The sequence below is a fragment of the Vombatus ursinus genome, unplaced genomic scaffold (assembly GCF_900497805.2).
Source record: "Vombatus ursinus unplaced genomic scaffold, bare-nosed wombat genome assembly UNPS02014768.1, whole genome shotgun sequence".
Lineage (NCBI taxonomy): Eukaryota > Metazoa > Chordata > Mammalia > Diprotodontia > Vombatidae > Vombatus > Vombatus ursinus.
In genome coordinates, this window is record NW_020954546.1 from 27,020,419 (window position 1) to 27,041,627 (window position 21,209).

At 42.1% G+C, this 21,209-nt stretch overlaps 1 protein-coding gene across 3 annotated transcripts in view; it reads right to left on the reverse strand.

Annotated features, from left to right (window-relative positions):
• NLK (nemo like kinase) overlaps positions 1–16,979 on the reverse strand; it is a 129,798-nt gene extending 112,819 nt beyond the window's left edge. For all 3 annotated transcript variants that reach the window (XM_027861653.1, XM_027861652.1, XM_027861654.1), the window contains exon 1: positions 15,880–16,979. In XM_027861653.1, the coding sequence (XP_027717454.1) occupies positions 15,880–16,340 (461 nt within the window). In that variant the 5' untranslated portion in view covers positions 16,341–16,979. The remainder of the gene's footprint in view (positions 1–15,879) is intronic.
• Positions 16,980–21,209: the final 4,230 nt, after the last annotated feature.

A 21,209-nucleotide genomic window follows, 5' to 3' on the forward strand; every position in this document is an offset into this window, starting at 1 on the left:
TAGTACTGTACCTATATTCAGAGGAGGCTGGAGAAGGGTGATGGTGGTAGTTACTCATTTAAAATAAAAACTCCAACTATTCAGCTATAAGAGCTAGAGTCTCATTAGGGCTCAAGTGAGCAGGAGTATAAACTATTTTTATTCTGTAAGGGAAAAAAATTTCAAATGGCAAAATCTACATTGTAACTGCTACTAGGGAGATGTCACTATCATGGATACCAGAGGAGAGTGGACGCAGACAGATAACTAATCACCTGCTCCTGCCTCTGTCCCTTCCTAGCCATGTGCCTGAGGGCAAGTCACCTAACCTCCCAGAACGAATGTCACTCAAGCAAACAGCCAAGAATAAAGAGCAGAGGACTCTAAGTCATGGGTTGTCTATGGCTCTAATGGATGGGGTTTCCTACACTGATGAAATCCCAAATAGAAAAAGTCCATTAGAGAGGCACAAGCAGAGTGGGGGCTCTCCTTACCAATGAAACCCCTGATCTAGAATCACAGTAAAAATAAAGAAAAAATATATAACATTTATTTAGGCTAATTATGTAATATTTCTATGGTGCTGATCTGGAAAATTCGGTAGACCATTAAAACACTCATACATATGCTAACGATTTTAATGTGTATATCCATGGAAGGTTGGATTAGTCAAGGAATCCAGGACAGTTTTCAATCAGTTAATAACAACAGCCAGCATTTGGTTCTTTAAGGTTTGAAAAGTGCTTTACAAATATTTCATGTGAGCTAGCTGCTATTCTTATCTCCATTTTATAGATAAGGAAACTGAGGCAACCAGCCTTGTGACTTGCTCAGGGTCACATATCTAGTAAGTGTAGGAAGTGGGATTTGAACTCAGGTCTTCCTGATTCCAGGCCCAGCACTCTATCTGCTGTACTGCTTAGCTGCCCCTACCACTTAGCTTTCTTAGTGCCTCTGAAAGGTGGCAATGCCCCGAACAAAGTTTATTTTCCTGTATGACTCAGCCTATAGTTTTTCCAGGCACATTCTGTAAACTACATGACCTACAAGACCACTCTGAGGACAAAGTCTGCAAAAATTCCAATTAGGGTTGTTATGCTTTGAAGAAAACTCAAAACCACTATGGGTCTCCAAAATACTATTATAAAAGTGCTTCCAAATTCCAAGCACTGCTTGGATGTTGTAGTAACACCCCAAGAAAAGAATTGGCAAAAAAGAAAATAAAAATCACTCACTGACGGAATTCAATGCTCATTGTGGCCTGGAGGGGGTCTTACAGTCTTGAATGCTGCTTTGCCAGCAGAAGGTAGGAATGCAGGCCTGGTCATAAACTAGGTCTATTTTGATAAACTTAGCTAAATCCAGAAAGGTACATCAACAAATGACTGGCTGACAAGTGATGAAATTTTGGGATAACTCAGAACACTCTTTAAGATATACTGTAATTTGCCCTGGTGTAGGGAATAACCACACTAAAGAAACCATGGATTCTTTTGAAGAAATAAGAACACCCAAAATAAATACTACCATTAACACTTAGATCAAAGCAGAAATTAATTGCTAACCATAACAATTAACTGGACAAAATTCACAAACCACTGACAACTTTTTGAAAAACATGCCAATTATTCAAATGAAAGTATCCAGTTATTAGAATAAATTCCCATCTTGATCAATAAATTTTCAAATATTGGCCATATTGACAGCAAAAATAGGAGCACTCAGTCACAAGTCTAAAACCATAATTTCAAAACATGGGAAAATATAAGTCTATATTCTACTGTCAGTGTAGAGTAGGGGAAGATGACAGTACTGTGCAAGAAGCAATAGACAAACTTAGGTTTCTACAGAATCAAGTCAATGCACATTTCGCCAGCAGGTCTATGAGTACAAAATATACTGCAGCAGAGTTTCGTTGGAATAATTTTTTTCAAATAGGTCTTCTAAGAAAGGAAATTTTCTTTGAAAAGAATAAAAGGACAGTAATGAGTAGTACCCACTGATACTTCTGGCTCAGATCATGGTTCAGATCATGGGAATTCCCAAGAGCTGCAGGGCAATATGGCGCCCCTCTACTCCTGCCTTTCGTGTGTCTTGTGTAAAGCAAGAATGGCTACCTCTACACTTACAGCTGGTCAAAAGTCACTGGTATTTGAACTGCAACTCCCTCGCTGAAGGATCTACAGTACAAAAATCAGGTGATGCTGGGTTAGATTCAATAAACAATGATTTCCGTCCTTCTTACATTCATAGTTCGAGGGCTCAGCAGCTGATGGTTCAATGGAGAGAAGGTAATGTCTGGAGTCAAGAAGCAGACCTGAGTTCAAATCTGGCCTCAGACATGGACTAGCTGTATGACCCTGTCTTTCTTTTTGTTTGTTTTTGTTTTTTGGTGAGGCAACTGGTGTTAAGTGACTTGCCCACAGTCACACAGCTAGTGAGTGTTATGTGTCTGAGGCTGGATTTGAACTCAGGTTCTCCTGACTCCAGGGCCGGTCCTCCAGCTGCCCCGACCCTGTCTTAAGTGACTTATTTTAACTTGTTTGCCTCAGTTTCTTTATCTGTAAAATGGGGGTCACAGTAACACTTACCTTCCCAGGGATTTTGTGAGGATCAAATGAAATAACTATAAAGTACTTAGCACAGTGCCTAGCACATAGTAAGCACTATACAAATGTTAGCTATTAAATATTATTATAATAATCTCGTATTACCTGTAGCCCAAGGAGCAAACTTAGTGCTGCCCATTCCATATAAGCAGGAGTTATACAGACACACCCCAGACAGTTCAAACAAATGGCTAATACTTTTGGCTTTCAAATCCAATTCTTTAAAGAATTCTGTGCTATATATAGAAATGGTTATTACCGTTTGGGAAACAATGGCTCATTTTTATTTGGTATTGAAAAGTACAGAATACTGAATTGGGTTATGCAAATCACAGCATCATAAGCACATGACTGCATTAGAATATCTGCTTAAAAAAAAACAAACTGGCATCAACTATGCAAAATCCTCAAGCGTGTTCTGTGTGACAAAATTGTGAAACCAGATACAAGTTTTACCTCAAAGACTGAGTTGCCTTTTGACAGGACACTTTCCTAAAGAAATTTGTTCCCAATTCCTAACTTGAGATAAGGATCACAAAAAGTAAAGTGGGAGAATGGAATATTTCCATACTGCCTAAAGCCTAGTTTTGACTGGTACACATTTAATGACACATTTGATTCACGCTGAATTTTTTACAAAGTATTTTTAAAAGAATAAATAGCAACCCAAGAGTCACATGCTTAAAGACTTACAGTTCCTTTGCTAGCTGAAGAATTTGCAGACTTTGTTACATGGCACAGTGAGTTGGGACATTATTAGCCTTTCAATTCTTAATGTGCAAATTTGAATCCAGATTAGAAGCAAATCCAAACTGAGGTCAAGACAAATAGCCTTGTCTAAGTGGCCACACAACACAAAACTGGACAAGTACGGCACATTCAATGGTTCAGATCATGGAAACCATGTCACCAAAGTGATCTCACACCAGGTCTGAACTACAAGTTGTGGCTCACAACTTAAAAATTCTGATAAACACAACAACATGAACCTAATACAACTCACTTTTTCCATTTTCTATTTATTTTCTGAGCAGGGTTTTTAAAGAAATAAACATAATTTGAAAATGCTTTCTCTATTTCCCACAGATACTAGGTTAAACAAGTATTACTGACCAGCAAGGCAGTGAGGTAGGGCTAACTGGTGAGGAAAGTCAGCTCTGCATTCAAAGTGAGGAGGCCTCTCGATTCTAATTCAGACTTTGTCACTGGGTGACCTTGGGAACAAGTCACATCACTCTCTTCTTCCAAGTGTGAATTTCATCCAAAAAAAGAGGGAATGGTCTATATTACCTCTAAGATCCTAGATTCCCCTCAATTTAAAGTTCTAGAGTATTATAATTATTTGGTGACAGAAGGGAGAGGGTTTGGGTGGGCGGAGGGTCCTAGACTGAAGGGAGTAACATTACTTAAAAAAAAAAAAAAGCCAAGAAATTCACTTAAGTTTTAAGTGAAATTCTTTATTTTCTAAAAAAACACTCTAGAAAAACCTTTTAAGTGGGATTCTCAAAATAAGACTAATCAGGAAAAGAAATTACCTTTATACATAGTCACACAGGCAGTAAGTCAGTCAACAAGCATTTATTAAGCACCTACTGTGTGCCAGGCACAGTGTTAAGTGCTGATGATACGAAGAAAGTCAAAAGACAATTCCTGGCTCCCAAAGAGCTCACAGTGTAATGGCAGAGACAACAGGAAAACAACTATGTACGACAAGCTATATGCAGGATAAATTGAAAATCATCAACAGAGAGAAGACACTAGCATTTAGTGGGATAGGGAAAGACTTCCTGTGGAAGGTGGGACTTTAGCTGGGAGTTGAAAAAAGCCAGGGAAGCCAAGAGGCAAAGGTGAGGATGGAGAATGTTCCAGGCATGGGGACAGCCAGCGAAAATGCCTAGTCAGGAGATGTGGAGCGTTTTGTGTAAGGAATAGCAAGGAGGTCTACGTCATCATTTGAGCAAGATGTAAGAAGACAAAAAAGGTTAGGGGGGTCTTGTTACGAGGATCTTATATATCCTGGAGATAGATGACAGGGAGTTTCCTGAATAGGGAGGGTGATGTGACCAGACCTGAGCTTTAAGATTCGTTTGACAGCTGAGTGTAGGATGTACAGGAGTAGGGAGAGACTTGAGGCAGGGGACTCCCCCACCCCCAGCAGCCTAGGTGTTAAGTTATGAGGGCTTGCATCAGGGCAGTGGCAGAGTCAGAGAAGAGAAAGGGGCATATATGAAAGACATCATACAGGTAAAATAGAGAGGACATGGGCAATCAATTGGATATAGCGGGGCAGGAAGTAAGAGGAAGACGTCAAAGATGGTCCTTAGAACCTGCATGACTGGGAGGATGGTGGGGGATGGGAGAGGGAAGATAAAGAGTTGTTTTGGACATGATGAGTTCAGGACACCTATGTGACACCAGTTCAAGATGTTCAGTAATCCAGCAAGTTGCCAGTTAAAATTTTGGAAAAAGTTTCATGGTCAGGATTTTATGAAAATCAATAAATTTCACACATATATTATTAGCCTTTCAATTTATATTGGAAACTGCTACTCATCATTTCTTTAATGCCTTAGCTCTTACTCATATTCTCCTCTCTGAAAGCTTTTCACAGTTACGTTTCTTAAAATAAGAGGGGTAAACTATAAGAATTGAGAAAGACTGATAAAAATTTTCATTTATTACCCTCAGAATTACATTTCTGAATGATGACTTTCAAGCTGTAGGCACTACAACTTCACTCAGCAGTAGCTAACATGAATACATGTTTAATACCAGTATGCTTCATGAAGAAGCCGTCAATGGGAGTTATGGGTACATATAACCCTTCCAGAAACAAAGCACCATGAACCCCATTTATTTCAGCGATGTCTTAGACTGTAAGTAAAATAAAACTGGACTCGATTCAAGTAGATTTAAACAGCAGCATTTATTAGGACCACAGACTCAGAGCTCAGAAAAGGCCTCAGGGTCATCTAGTTCAACTCTTTCATTTTACAAAGGACTAAATGAGGCCCAGAGGTGAAGAGACATGCCCAACGTCACACAGTTAGTAGTGGCAGTTCTGGGACCCGAACCCAGGCCTTCAGACTCCACTAGTATTAACTGATCACCTTGACCAAGGGAACACTGAGGAAAATAGCCGAGACATAGTGTGAGACACGAACACAGTGCCTGGGTCATAGCTTTTAAAAAATGCCTTCTCACTGATCTTGTGCTCACAACAGGCAATTCAAACTCACATTGTGTGCCTGCGGCTCTTTCTGAGTAAGAGTGGTGCACATCAGCTTTTGCAATCATGTGTATTACTGAGCACAGCCAAGTTTCTTATTTATGTCACTAAATTCTCAACCTTAAGAGGATCATCCATACAGGTTCCTATCAATTCAGATGGGTGCGGGAAGGGTGGGAGGAAACAGGCAGAAAAGAATGGAAAAAGGAACCTAGGCCTTTGGGTGTATTAACTTCTAAGTGCAATGAGACAGTAACCTCCAATTTCACCCTTTGGGTACTTATGGATATATAAGATAGTACAGTGAAATAGTCACCGGGTTTATTTCAAATCACTCCCATACCTGCAAATCTGCAGCTCTGCACAGTCACTATACATTAAGAAAATTAACAGGGAAGAAAAACAACCTGTTTAAACTGGCAGGGTAATTTTATTCATATGTAAAAGCAAGAAAAGAGCTTGACAATGTAGGTCAAAGACTGAACGACTAAAAAGTGATTTTAACTTTACTTGTAGGATACAAGTTTTCTCCCCTCACCACTTCTTTCTCTAGCTGAGACCGAAGGTTTTTTAGGTCAAGTCAGGCCAAAAAACCCCCAAAACAAAAAGTTCCCTTGTAAGGAGTTTGCTGATGACCCCATGGAGTCCTCTACTTCTTGGGCTGAAAAGAAGTCAGGGAACTTGAGACAACAAAACCACAACAATGACAAAGGGAAGGAAAAACCAAATGGGGACATCTGATCTAATTGGAAAGGGAGGCAAACACGGAGAACTAGCTTCCAATTTGACTCTCTGTTGCTTCACACAATCAGGGCCCTCAAAAATAAAGGAAATAGCCTGCATCAGTCAGGTGAGATGATTTCTAGATTAAAAAAAAAATCAATTTAACTTGCACAGCAGAGGCATCTGGTCGGGTCCCCCCAATCTCCAACATAAATTAACGTCTACATGCAAACTTCTAAACTGAAAAAGTCAATATCTGTTAAAAAATATGAAAGAACTAAAACAATATGTTTCAGATAAACCAAAATTGGCCTTACCTATAAGAGGGTAAACTCAGTGGTTAAGCACCTACATAACGAATTTGCCACACTTAAAGTAAACATTAAATAGGTTACGGCCCATTTTCAGAGAAGTACCCATATGTAAATAGGCAGATGAACCCTGCCCAAGTTCAGACAAAATCTCCTCTCTGCACTTGGGTGGGGCACCTAAAAGAAAAAAAAATTCAGAATCAGTTTACTAAAGTAAGCACTCTACCCAAAATCTTCTCCTCTGAATTCACTATGAAGAAAATAAGCAAAAAAAATTATCAATTTTTAAGTAAAAGTTTAAAAATATTTCTGAAAATGTATAAAATAATCAAGTAATTTCACCTTGATACTAACAAAACCAATCCATTTGTGCTCCTCCACAGATGAACTGTAGTTTATACAATATTTGTATTTACTCCATCCTAATTAATAGGCCATTTATTAGAGAAATTACATCACTTGAATGAGTCACACATTTAAAACTAGAAGCCTATTTTAGGAATGTATATAAAATATCTGAAAAGGAAATATCCTAATTCTTCAAAACCCTTAATTTCAGAATTAGGAAAATCCTAATTCTGAATCATTCCTCTGAATCATACTGCAAGGTACATAGAGGCTACAATTCTAAAGAAACAGCTGTCTTCTTAATCTGTGCCTGCATCAAGACCTACAAGGATCAACACTCATACAAAAGATATTCGTTTCTTTCCCAAGGAAATGACACTTTCCACATCCACGCTAAGCCTCAGCAACAAAACTGCTAAGGATTTTCCGAGACGCTTTTTGAACACACCAAACACAGCAGAGTGACGCTGAACACGCCGGTGATTTTTGCACAAACACCTTTTCTATAATCTCACCATGGACCATTCCCTCCTGATACTCTCTCTTCCCTTCAAGTCCATTACACCCTCATTCTTTCTCCTATTGCTTCCGTCTCTTCTTCCTTCTGCCTCCTAAGCCCTCTGTCTGGCCCTCTCCTCCGCTTCCCCTCAGTGAGTTCATTCACTCTAATGTCTTTAAACTCAATACCAGACTGAATGACGACTAACACCAGTCTTGACTTTTCAAGCAGCTCCAGCTCCATGTTTTCAACTACCTACTGATCATTTGTTCTTAGCAGTCTGTCCCACAACTACCTGAAATGCTACATATCAGAAACCAATGACCATTTCCCCCAAAGACGCTCCTCCTGACTTCCTATCTCGGGTAATAGAACAAACATTCTTCCAGTAATTCAAACCTGAAACCACTGGTTCCTTCCCTTCACTTTGTCCAGTCAATCAGCAGTGATGTTTATTTTTCAAAATGTTTCTTGTATACCTACCTTCTTCCCACTTTTACCACTCTGATATATCTCTTCATGTCTGGATTATTGCAATTTCCTCCTCTTAATTCCCACCTCTTCATCTCCTTCCCTCTCCCCTACATTTGGAAGACTTTTATCAGACTCAATCTTCCTAAAACCATGCTATCGTGTCAGCTTCCTCTCATTACTGCTCACTCAATCAATTCTCACCTCTTCTCCCCAGCTTTCCAGGATCTTCAGAAGCTGACCCCAAATCTTATTTAATAATTACTTTCACCACAAAACCTCTCTGCCACTCAAATTTTCTGTGTCTACACCTCTGCTTTTGCTTTTCCCTCTCAGGTGGGCTGTCCCCCACCCATCCAAATCCAATTCAAGCTTCCAGTTCTACCTTCTCCATGAAACTCACTCTGAGCCCCCGATTCTAGTGCCTGACATGATGTACTGTATCACTACTTAATAGTCTGTTATTTTTGGCTATTAAGCTTGTCTCTTTAACTACCTGAAAGCAAGGAACAATTTTCTTTTGCCACCCTAAGAACATAAACAATGCTTGGCCCCATAATAGGTCCTTTTGTCTTGAAATATGTCAAAATAGAACTATGTTCTCACACTTTTATAGGTTAAATTTGATGGAATAAATCTTTTCGGTTAATCAAATAAATTCAAATACTATATACGTGAAACTGAGCCCAAAAGGCAATGATAGATGTCAAAATATCACTGTACTCCTCACACATTATAACCAGTAACTGTTAAATGTTGATTGCAAACTACTTCCTCAGAATCCCTCTCTCATCGTGCCCAAATACCAGCCTTTAAAAGTCTCTTGATTGAACACCTCAACTCGAGCCAGTGGGCCAGGTCCATCACGATTTGTCTCATGCCCACTGACAGCCAGTATTGCAACTTTTGCCTGGAGCACCCTCTGAGTTTCCCCAAAGCTATACTAGGATCAAACTGACAAGCTATCTTGGTTAGGCAATCATTGCTCATCTGAATTAGATGTCTTACACAACAAAGAACTCACTGGAGTATAATAGATGTGCGAGGAATTATAATAACTAAATCCCAATTACAATACTATAATATGAAAAGGGCCACCACCCAATGCCTTTCTGTTCAAAGGTTAGATGACAAATAGAAAAATTTCTGTCCAGACACCAAGTCACCATATGTCCCTCAACACAACAAAAGCAAGATATTAAGGAAACACATTGTACAGATAGATACAGCCTCTAAAGTGACTTCTCAGACTGCTGGGAATTCAGAACAAATCAAACAGGAGCAGCCCAAGTAGCTGTTCAATAGCATTCCAGTTCTATTCCGTATCCCAAACAAACAGAAATCCTGATACTGCCAGTTGCAAAGAAAAACTAACATCCCATTAGGGTGCTGGCCCTTACAATGAAATGAGAACACATCTAGAGGTGGGCTTTTTAAAGAAAAAAATGAAATTTTATTTTAGCTTCATTTAAAAAAATCTTTTTATCATTTTGTTGAACAAAAAAAGCTTTTCTTTCTTTTAGTGCAAGACTTTTCCCCTGCAGGGGAGAACAGATTTAAGCTTTTTCCTTTTGAATTAAACAACTGAGACCATCTCATTCCAGGAAGCAGCACCAACTCTCAAGTAACTCCCAGCACTCCAGACCCCACAGCTTCCATCATGAAGACGTTCATTTTAGACACATCATCTCATCCACCTGCTTTCTCTTCCGATGAACATTCTTTGCTTTCTCTGTTTCACTATTAACCTTAAAAAAAAAAAGGCTCTTTCACGTGAGAGGTAGATGAGTGGCTAAGATTGGAGCCAGGAAGATCTGAGTTTAAACTCTGCCCCACAGGCAAGTCCCTTAAGCTCACAGTACTCTAGGTACTAGAGCTCAGGCAACCCTAAGACTACAAATTGCAGAGGAGGTCTAGCCTACTCTGGTAGAGGGGCTTTCCTAATTTGGGAGCAAACTGGTAGGTACACTCCCTCTCCCTATGGGGAAAATGAACAACACAGACTCACACATTCCCAATCCAATCTCATATGGTGGCTAGAAAAGCTACCATTTTTTTTCATAGCTCAGGTTCTGTTTCTTCTAATTGATGTTTTTCAGTGATGACCCAAAATGAGACGATAACTCTTAATCTTTGCCAAGAGCGGAGAAACTATTTCGTACTGCAGATTCTTCACCTGGAAAAATATATGTAACAAAATTGACTTTGGTACCACCTTCGCTGACGCCAAACCTTCCTGAGATTCTTTTCAAGCTTATGCTAAATGTATTCCACACAATTTACCAAATTAAGGGTTGTTACTGGGAAGGAGAGTAAAAAGAAGAGAGGTTTTCCCTGGGAGAAGTGTAGACCAGACAATCATCTCCCTACATATGGGGTCATTAAATATATAATAGATTACTCATTTGGCTAAGAATCACATTTCCACACTTTACCAAATTCTTCATTTCACACTTCTGCATCCAAGCAAAATGAAAAATGGATTTTCATCAGCTTTACACACAGAGAAGTTCTTTCTTCACTTCTGTTGCTTTGAAAAGGAAATATTAACTTACCAGTACACGAACACTTAATCTTCCCAAATGATGCAGCATGGGGCAGTGGAAGGCCTAGATCTGGAGCCATGAGACCCTGACCCCAAGCTGCTCAGCTGCCCCCATGGCACCACCTTTCAGGGCTTCAATTTCCTTATCGTGACAGATTGTACAATGAGAAAGTGGGACTAGATGACTTTCAAATTTATGACACATAATCCTAAATGTTAACATTGATAACACCTGCTAAGTCCACATCACAGATGCTATTTTTAAAAATAATAAAGTTGAAGGAAGGGAACATACAACACTTTCCTCCTTAATACAAGCAGAGCATGATAGACTGTAAGGAATCGTGGAATCAGAGGGCCTAGTTTCCAATTCTACTTACATTTACTACCTGTGTGACCTTTGGTAAGTTATTTAATCTCTCTGGTCTTCAGTTGTCTTGTCTGTAAAATGACAGGGTAGAGCTGAAGAAGCTCTCCACCCCAGGTTTCTTCAAGTTCTAAATCCTCAGATCCAGCTACAGCCCAGTCGTCCTGGGCCTTAGTCCGTGTTCCATAAAGCAATCCCTTCTTCAACCGTCCAAGAAAACCAAAAGGAATCCTAGCATATTTAAATCCAAGCCTCCAAAACAATTAAGTCCCTCCTTTTATTCGCTAAATATGACAACCATACAGAAAGGCATTTCCCTGCCCACCACGAAACAGGAGTCTGATTAGGCTCTGTTAGCAATGAAGACAATAGGGATGCTGAGTACTTAGAAGGTTTTGACAAGTTCTGCTAGCTAAAGGTATTAGGACCATAAACTGCAAGTTCCAACTTTACTTTAGGTTAATTCTGGTGGATTCCAGGTGTTTTCACTAAGGCAGCTCAAATCAAACTGGAACTTGAGCAGACTGCCTCCCCCAGACTCATTTTCATTTAAGCATTAGCAGGTGTCAGTATGCTCCAGGCTTTGGTTATCTGTTAAACTGCCAGATCAGAACTACCCCGGCTGCAGCAGGACTCAGAACTCTCATTTTCTCTTTAAAAAAAAAAAAAAAAGTTTTCTCAGCTTCCACTAATCCTCTAAAGTACAAATTTCATTAGTTCCTGAGTCTTTTTTCTGAAGCTGTCAAATTTTCAAAGAAAACACAAATGTTTTCTTCTGCACCACATATAAACTAAAGTCAAAATGACTGGTTTACATCGAGTTCACTAAATCAACGACTGATGTTTCGTTTGCTGTGAAAACACCTGTATGGGGGATGGGGGGTGGTGGGGTGAAGGAATGGAGTCTAGAAGGAAAACTATTATACGCACCTGATGACCATCCACACTACCACTGTGCACTGAATGCAACATGGCTGTGTACACTCCTGTAATATCACCAAATAAACTGGAAACCCTTAGCTGGAAATAAACTACAGAGGGCAGTTGTTAATGAAACCTTAATTGAACTGCCAAATCAGCATATCTCCCAGCAAGCTAATAGGAGACTCACTACCTTTATAAAACTGTCCAGTACTGATAAGTTATTCCACTAGTTAAACTTAGCAGCGAGATAAATTAAGCCAGGTACACTAAATTATTCAGTGATAAATTCAAATGGTAAAGTGAAGCATCACTTCTACAAATATCTCTCCTAGTCTACATGTAGGAATAATGAAATATCCCTCAAAATTACATACAACTTTTTGGGTCATCAATTAGTGCCACTGAGTACAAAGCTCTAAGACAGAAACGATTTTCTACTGATATGCTGTCAGAAAGGCAATATTTTCAATCACATGACCTAAAATAATGCATAAACTACATCCAGATCTGTAAGTCCATCTGAAATTCCACATTAACAATTATAAAGTCCAAATTTTTTCCTTCTCAGAGGTGGTTTATTTTGTTAACTCATGTCTTTTGCTTTTATCATTCATATCCAAATATACTCTACTCTCCCACCCTAAGAAGCCATCTTTTGTAACAAAATTTTTAAAAAATTCAACAAATTCATCGAGTCTGACAGTATATGCAGTATGCCATACCCATAGTCTCCCACCTTGAGAACAAGTTGAGGGAGATCCATTTTCTCAACTCCCCTTGGGGACCAAGCCTCATCTTTACAATTAGACATATTTCATTTTATTGTTCTAAGTCTTTCGTATTCTGTTTGGGTTCTGCTCATTTACTCTACATCAGTTCATATAAGTCTTCCTGCCATACTAAAATCTGCATTATTTCAGTCATAGTCTCAAACAGAATGAAATATCCCTTTGGTAAATATCTTTATATTCCGGTTCAACAGTTTTGGAAAATAGTCCAGTTCCAGTTTGAACTGGTTCATTAGCTGTGCTTATAAAACACACTTTAGTTCAGTTAGCCGTTCAGTTTTAAAAAAAAAAGAATAGCAAAGTCTGGTTCAGGTTTCAGAAAACGAGCACAGTTCATTCTGGCTGCTGGTTCACAGTTTGGTTCAAAGAGCATTTTAATAATCTTATTTAGGTCGCATAGGAGTTAAATACTAAAGCTGATCAAAAATAATTCAGACAGCAAATCTTTAATATGCAACTATAAAAATAGAAAATCCATTTGCATACTAAAATAACACAAACACCTGGAACTCTCCCCTTCTTTCCATGCCAAGATCTTGTGTTTCACCTGCAACATCTGATAAAAACCCATAAAACAGCACACATAGGAACTTGTTTGGTTGAAGAAAAGAGAGGAACCTGACTAGCAGAGATCAATTAAACAACGAGCAAATATGAGTGTTGAATGAACACCAACTGGATGTTTAGCACTGAGCTAGCTAGCTACTTTATTGAAGGAGACAAAAACCTAAGATGTGGTCCTTTATCTATTATCTTACAATCTAGTTGGGGGGGGATCAAAACTAACACTGAAGAAAGAGCAAACAATAAAAGACAGTTTATATACTTTTGTCCTAAATTGTCTGGCATAGAGAAGCTTCCCATAAACTAAGTGAGATTTCAAAAATAATTCAAGCCTATTTTTTTCTCACATTACTTGGAATTTTCTAATTTCACATTATTTTATAGTTTTCCTTATTAGAATGTTTCAACCATAAAAGTTTGGCTTTACAACTGCCAAAAATCTCCTATTTCTTTCCTTTTCCTCTGAAAATACTCAAATGGATCTGTGATCCTACTGATTAGAACATTCCTTCCAAAAAACAGAAGCTTCAGATTCAGCTGCATCACCGTAAGGTCACACTTGTGTGTCCATGTTCTTCCATAAGTCCACCACACGGGGAATGCCCCATGATTTGCCTCACTTTCCTTTTACAACTAGAGGCTATTAAAGAGCACCAAAGAGCTGTCCATCCACCATCCATCAGTCTGTCTGTCCAACCATCCATCCGTCTGTCTGTCTGTCCATTCATAATCCCTTGCTTTGGGGCCACAGTCTTTTTTGCTCATACATTTCTTTCCCTCCTCATTTCCCTCATGCCTACTCTACAATCACAACTGTTAGCATTTTCTAGAAGTAATATCACTTTTGACATCTGTTTGGGTTATACGTAAAACATAATGATTAATGCTGCGATCCATCTCCTTCTATCTTTGTTTTCTACCATGCAGGAAAGGTAGCAACCCCAACTAAGGAAGCCCCAAAACACTGTCATTCTTTCTTTTTAAGAGGCGAACTTCTGATCGTTCCCAATCTTTTGGTGAAAAGGCTACTCAGAGCCACTGGCAATGAGAAGCTGAAAACGAAGCAGGCAAGGGAGTGGGACATTCCTGCAGCTACTGCCTTCCTTCCTAGCAATCCCAGAAAACCAGAGAGCTCCCATCTTGGAGTTATTCAGATGAAGCTTCAGGATGGACAGGAGAGTTTGACCTATGGTACAGGACCCCCAATTTTAAAGAGACAAATCAGATCCTGCTTGAGAGCATAAAGGAAAAAATCTGAACTAATAAGCCATGATTGCCAGAGACAATGCAGAAACACATTTATGCTAATTACAGGATCATCATGAGAAATAATGAAGGAAGCCTTTGGAGAGGGGTTTGGATGGGATAGATGGGTGGAGGCAATCCATCCTACTGGTAGAGAAAACTAAGTATTAACAGGAATCTTTTCTGCATGTATAAGAACACTGATCCTTGTAATGGACAGCCTAATCCCTGAAATGTTTTCCTATCTACTCCATTATTGTTAGAAATATAGTTCTACATTGTTAAATATTAATACTTTTATCGCAAGACTGTCTTAACCTTCCAGAGAAGACAAAACAAACCAAAATGTTGCCTCTCTCTGCTCCTGTAAAACATTCTAGCTGTACAATAGGAAAATTTCATTTGTTTTAAAAGAATACTTTATCTCTACACTATCCAAACTACCAAGGGTTGAGAGTACTTAACTGACCCCTAAATGACACTAAAACCTTACAACGAATGTGGACCACTGTAAATCTACATCCTACCAACGTCACCTGTAACATCCTAAGTGAGAAACTATACGTGATCCTTCATTACTAAAAGACCATTAATGATCTAACAGGTTTCCAAAAAGGGGCTGACTACAATAGCCTCATGGGTCTAAAATAAGCCAGTCAAGAAAATAAGCTTAAGCGTGCCTCACTTTTCTTCTTCCGAGGAATGCAGAACTGTCAGAAATGACCCAACTGGAGACAGCCATAAACTCCACCAGCAAAAGCCCTCGATGGATCACGAAATAAGGGTTGATAAGGATGAATGGGAGTGGTAAGTTATGATGTAAAAAAGCAGGCTAAATAAGGATAAGACTCTAGCATGAGATACCTGCTCAGCTAGGGATGGTTGTGGTACTTGAAAAGCCTGGGCAAATGATTGCAAATTCTGACCCCACCAGATATGATCTTCCAAGGTCTTCAAGGAAACACATACCCCATTTATTCTTCCATTTACCATCCATCTGGTTGCTTACTATGACACTAAGTCAAGCCTTGAATGATGCCCTTGAGCAAGTCTGCCACCCAAACTGTGACATGGTTCCTAAGCACAGGCCTAGGCCTACCTCGATGGCTGCACACTAAGCCTGTCCATAACTCATGAGGTGGTCTTTCCCTAAATGTGGCCAGACTCAGTGCCCTTGGGCAGAGCACATGCCAAAGGCTGTATGTACCTTCTGGTTGGTTGTGCCCAACCACAATAGCTGAAAGAAAAATTAGTTGTGTGTTTCTTTTCATACTCACCAGACAACACCAAAGGCTCCATATCCAATAGGTCTGTCCGGCTCAATGTCCAGTTGCTGCTGTGGATGGTGTGAGTGCTGATGATGGTGCGCTTTAACTGCAGCTGCTGCTGCAGCCTGTACCTGAGCTGGGGCCGTGGCAGCTGGTCCAGGGGCCTGACCTGGTGCCGGTGATGGGAAATATGGCTGTTGTTGCCCGGGGTTTAACATGGCAGCAGCCGCCGCGGCTGCAGCAGCCGCGGCAGCCGCTGAAGAGGTATGCTGCTGCACAGGGTGGACAGCAGCAGCTGATCCGGGATGAAGATGGTGTTGAGGGTGGTGGTGGTGGTGAAGGTGTGGAGGAGGAAGGTGTGGAAGGTGGTGGTGATGGTGGTGGTGGTGACCTGCTGCTGCCGCCGCAGATGTACCACCATTGTAAGCCGCCATCATTTTTGCGTTGGCTGCCGTGCCACAAAGAGACATTAAAAAATGCCCTTTGATTTGAAAACAAATTGGGTCAAGCTGTCATTTGGCCATTTAAAAATGAAGAACACCACTCCACCTTAAAAAACATAGAGCTTAACTGGCTTTATGTCTTCATCAATCAATCCAAACAATTTAGAGGATCTTGGTGTTTTCTTTTCCTTTGTGGGTGTGTGTTGCAAAAAAATAGAAACAAAAACAAAACAAAAAGAAAAAGAAAAAGGGACCCCTTCCCCCCAGGATTCCTGCCACAATTGAGTACTAAAACTCCATTATTAACATTTTTTGGGGAGCCCACTAACTTTGAATGTAAGAATAGAAGCCAAATCTCCTGCTCCCCCAGAACCACTCACACAAAAAGACCCAGGTAACACACCACCCTTGGAAACCTGTAAGTAAGGTGACTTCACCTACCCCTTCCATTCCCACATCCTTTTCTGAACACCTTTCCAACTCCTCAAAAATAAAATCCTCACTCCACCTTCTCTCCCCCCCCACCACAAAAAAATTGTTTTTTAAGATGGGGGGGGAAATCAGAGAACGAAGCCCCCCCCCCCTGGACCCCTCGGGCCTTCTTCCTACATCTCCCCTTCCTCTTCAGTTAGGTGGACTGGGAGGGGAAGGGAGGGGAAGATGGGGATGGGGGCGGGGGGGGGGGGGTAAAACTTCCCCTGGGCGGGAGGGGCCGGGGAGGGGGGGAGGGGGGCGGGGAGGGGGGAGGGAGAGAGAGAGAGTGAGGGGGAGAGGAGGAGGAGACAGGGAAGGAGACAAGGAGAGAAAGAGAAGGGGGAAAGTGAGGAGGAGGAGGAAGATGAGGATGAGGAGGAGGAGGAGGAGGAGGGAATGGAAGGTGGGGGTGGGAGGGAGGTGAGATGGGCAGCGCTCGCTGCTCGCTCGATCCGGCGCCCAGGCAGAGGGAACCGCCCCGGGGCTGAGGCTGGGGCTGAGCCCGGCGCCGGGCTGGGGCCCAGCGATGGAGCCGCGGGAGGCGGGCGGGGTGCGCTCGAGCTCGGCTCGGCTCGGGCTGCCTCCTGCCCCCGCCGCCGCCGCCGCCGCCGCCGAGCAGGGCTGGGGGGAGAGCGGGTGGGTCCCCCGCGCGACGGCCCCGCCGGGCTCACGACTGCTCCGTCTCCCCCCTGCCCCCACCCGGCTCCCGGCCGCCGCCGCCTTCTCTGTGTCTCTTCAGCAGCCGCCGCCGCCGCCGCCGCCTCCTTCCTTCAGCTTTAGCCGCCGCCGCCGCCGCCGCGCCGCCGCCGGACTCACCTCCCTGCACAGCCGGATAGAGCGGAGCCAGCGGCGGACACGCGCAACCAGCCGCCGAGACCCCGCCCCCACCTCGCACTGACCGGCCGCCTCAGCCAATCCGAACCCGCCTCCCCGCGCCCGCCTCCAATCGCGGGTGCTGAGCCCCAGACGGGCGGGTAGCTTGGCCAGTGGAGGCAAGGTGGGGAGCTCCTTGGGAAATCCCGCCTTTGAGCCTCGATAGGCAGGCCTATGATCCAATCAAGAGGTAGGGTGCGTTCTGAAGGACGGGCCCGAAAGCGAATCGGAAACCAAAGATCCCCGGTGACATTCTCTTTAGCCCCGCTTTTTTTTCCCCCTTTTTCTTTTCTTCTTCTTTTTTTGGGGGGCAGGAGCAGGAAGCTGCGTGCTAACCTCGGCTATAAGAGCTGAAAGAGAGGGGTGGAATGAAAGGACCAATCATAGGCTGAAGACAAAGAATAGACCCACCAATCCTGACCAGGGGACGGAGCGAGGGCGGGATGCTAGTAAGATGGACACCTGGAATTATCAAATGGAAGTGAGAATTGATGTCGGTACCTCCCCCAGATCCCATATAGGGTAGGGCTATGGAGACCTCGCTGTCATTTGTGCGAAGGTCTCTCCAAGGGGCGGGGCCCACGGCTTGGGGCGGGGCCTTGGGAAGAGGTGGAGCCTACATTCAGTGGGAGGAGACCAAACCAAGGATTAGCCTCAGTAATGGTTATCTAAACTTGAGTTGGAGAGACAAGCCTTCACCTTCTCTTTGACAAACAACCCTGACCTTAGACCGCTTCAAGAGGTGGAGAAAGGGAAGGAAAATTGAGGTCACCTAGTATTTCAGTCACTGAGCCAGCCCTGGCATCCTGACACTGCCCACGTGCTGCACCAACCCAGTCATTCTGATGCAGAGAATTCTTCACGGGCATTCTTTATAACTTGGCTTCCTATGGAAGATAATGGAGTTGATTTATGAATGATCACTACTGCAAATTAAGACTGATGCATCTTTTTTTTTTTTAATTCCAGGCTTGGTGGAAGGGTAGAAAGATTTATTGCTCCATATATTCCTCCAATAAAAATGTAAGCTCTCTGAGGGCAGAAGCCGCTTAATTTTTTTTTAATCTCTATGTCCTCAGCACCTAGCATAATGTTTGATGCTTAATAAAAACTTAATGACTTGAAACGAACTGAATTGAAGGGCTGTTAGACGTGCGTACAAACCACAAAACAAAGCAAAATGTGATTGGTTGATTCCCTGAGAAATGCAAACAAGGGAGCGTTTGGACATTGCTCTGGATGGGGGTTTCTGCCCTCTCATCTTTCATCCAGGAGGGGTACAAACATTGAGGTCAATCCATTAGCCACCCCCATGCTTCCCCAAAAGCATCAGCTGAGAGGCCTTTCTCCTCAGGATTTTTTTAGGCACTGGGGATGAAAAACTGGAAGTGGGATGTGAGTCAGCAAGATAGCAGTTGCTGTTTTAAAAAAGCAAACAGGACACTGGAATGCATGAACGGAAATATAATGTACAGGAAGTGTGGGAGGTGATCTTGTTCTTATGCTAAGCATGGGCTGGGTCCTTTTCAAGTTGAAGGCAAGATGGGTAGGACTGGAAAAAGTCCAGTGTGGGACAACTGGAGTGATAGAAGAATTGGGAAAGGGCTATAAGGAAAGACTGGAGAAATTTGGATTACTTAGTTGAGAGATTTATCTAGGCTTTATATTTACAATAAGCTTTTACAGAGAGGCATTATCTCATTTGATATTCACTGCAACAATCCTGCAACACAAAAATTACCTCACATTTTACAAATGTAGAAATTGAAGCTTGGAGGAGTGAAATGATTTGCTTATGGTCATACAGCTAGTAAGTGTTTGAGGCAGGGTTCCTGCCCAGGTGCTCCTGGTTCTTAGCACTATATTACACTGCCTCTCTGAAGGGAAAAGATGGACCAGAGGGAAGTTAAATACCCAAATGTCCTCTGCTTGAGGAAGGAGGACCAAGGCTTTCTATAATTCCTTTATCTATTTCCAGCATTATCTCTTACTAGTCCCACAAATACACACCCCATTCCAGCCAGGAGGTTCTCTTCATTGCTGGGTCTTTGCTTGGGTTCTTATCTAGAATACCCTCTTACCTTTTCTTCTCCTATAAAGGGCCAACCCAGAATGCAAAGCCCAGCTCAGGTGTTTTATGGAGCCCTTGCTAACCATCCCAACCCAGAGTGAGAGCCCCTTTGAAAAGCCAAAGTTGGGGCAGCTAATTGGCGTAGTGGATAGAGCACCAGCCCTGAAGTCAGGAGGACCTGAGTTCAAATGTGGCCTCAGACCAAACACTTGACACATACTAGCTGTGTGACCTTGGGCAAGTCACTTAACCCCGATTGCCTCACTAAAAAAAAAAAAAACAAGAAAGAAAAGCCAAAGTCCTTTTTTTTCTGCCTCTGGTCTGATCATATTTCTTTTTGTTTTAGACCAATGATATCGTGGGTGAGGGGAGGAGGGGGAAGGGACTCTGGTTATGGAACACCCCCTCTACAAAAACAGATGGCAACCAGTCTGCCATTTATTCTTAAAGAGTAGCCTGGGGGCACTAAACAGTTAAGGGCAGCTAGGTGATGTAGTGGATAAAGTGCTGGACCTGGAGTCAAGCAGACTCATCTCTGTGAATTCAAATCTGGCCTCAGATACTTAACTAGCTGTGTGACCCTGGACAAGTCACTTAACCCTCTTTGCCTCAGTTTCCTCATCTGTAAAATGAAAAAGAAGTGGCAAACCACTCCAAGATATTTGCCAAAAATGCAAACAAGTGGTGCAGTGGATAGAGCACTGGCCCTGAAGTCAGGAGGACCTGAGTTCAAATCTGGCCTCAGATCAAACACTTGACACTTACTAGCTGTGTGACCCTGGGCAAGTCACTTAACCCCAATTGCCAAGAAAAAAAGGCAAATAAGACCTCTTATCACTACTTATCTTTTTCTCCTAATTTCCTATTCCTGCCATTGACATAGCCATTCTCCCTGGTTCAAAACCTTGGAGTTACAGTGTCTCCAATTCCTCCCTCTCCTTTGCTCTCATGTATAGTTAGCATTTCCTTTCAATTATTCTTTTGCAAAGTCTTTATTATCTACTCCTTCCCCCCATTCATCCCATTTCAAACTCTTATTACCTCTCCCCTGGGACTATTTCAATAATCTGTTAACTGGTTTTCCTGCTGCTAAACTATCTAGATTCATTTGACCAGGTGCACCATTGCAAAATAAAGCATCCCCAAACATTGCTTTGTCATGACTCTTCTCCAGTTCAAAAACTTGCAATAGCTCCCTATTGCCTATAGTAAAGCCCAAACTCCTCATCCTGATACTCAAAGCCTTCTCTGATCTAGTCCCAATCTACCTTTCCTGATGTATCTCCCAATTCACTTGTATAGCAAAATCACAGTATCTCAGAGATGAAAAGGATGTCAGCAACCATCTAGCCTAACAAGTGTCTGAACATAAATCCCCTCTCTACAATATTACTAGCAAGAGGTCATTCAGTCTTTGCCTGGAAGCCTCCAGTGAAAGGATTTTCATCTTTTCCTCCCACCACTTCCAGAGACAGTGC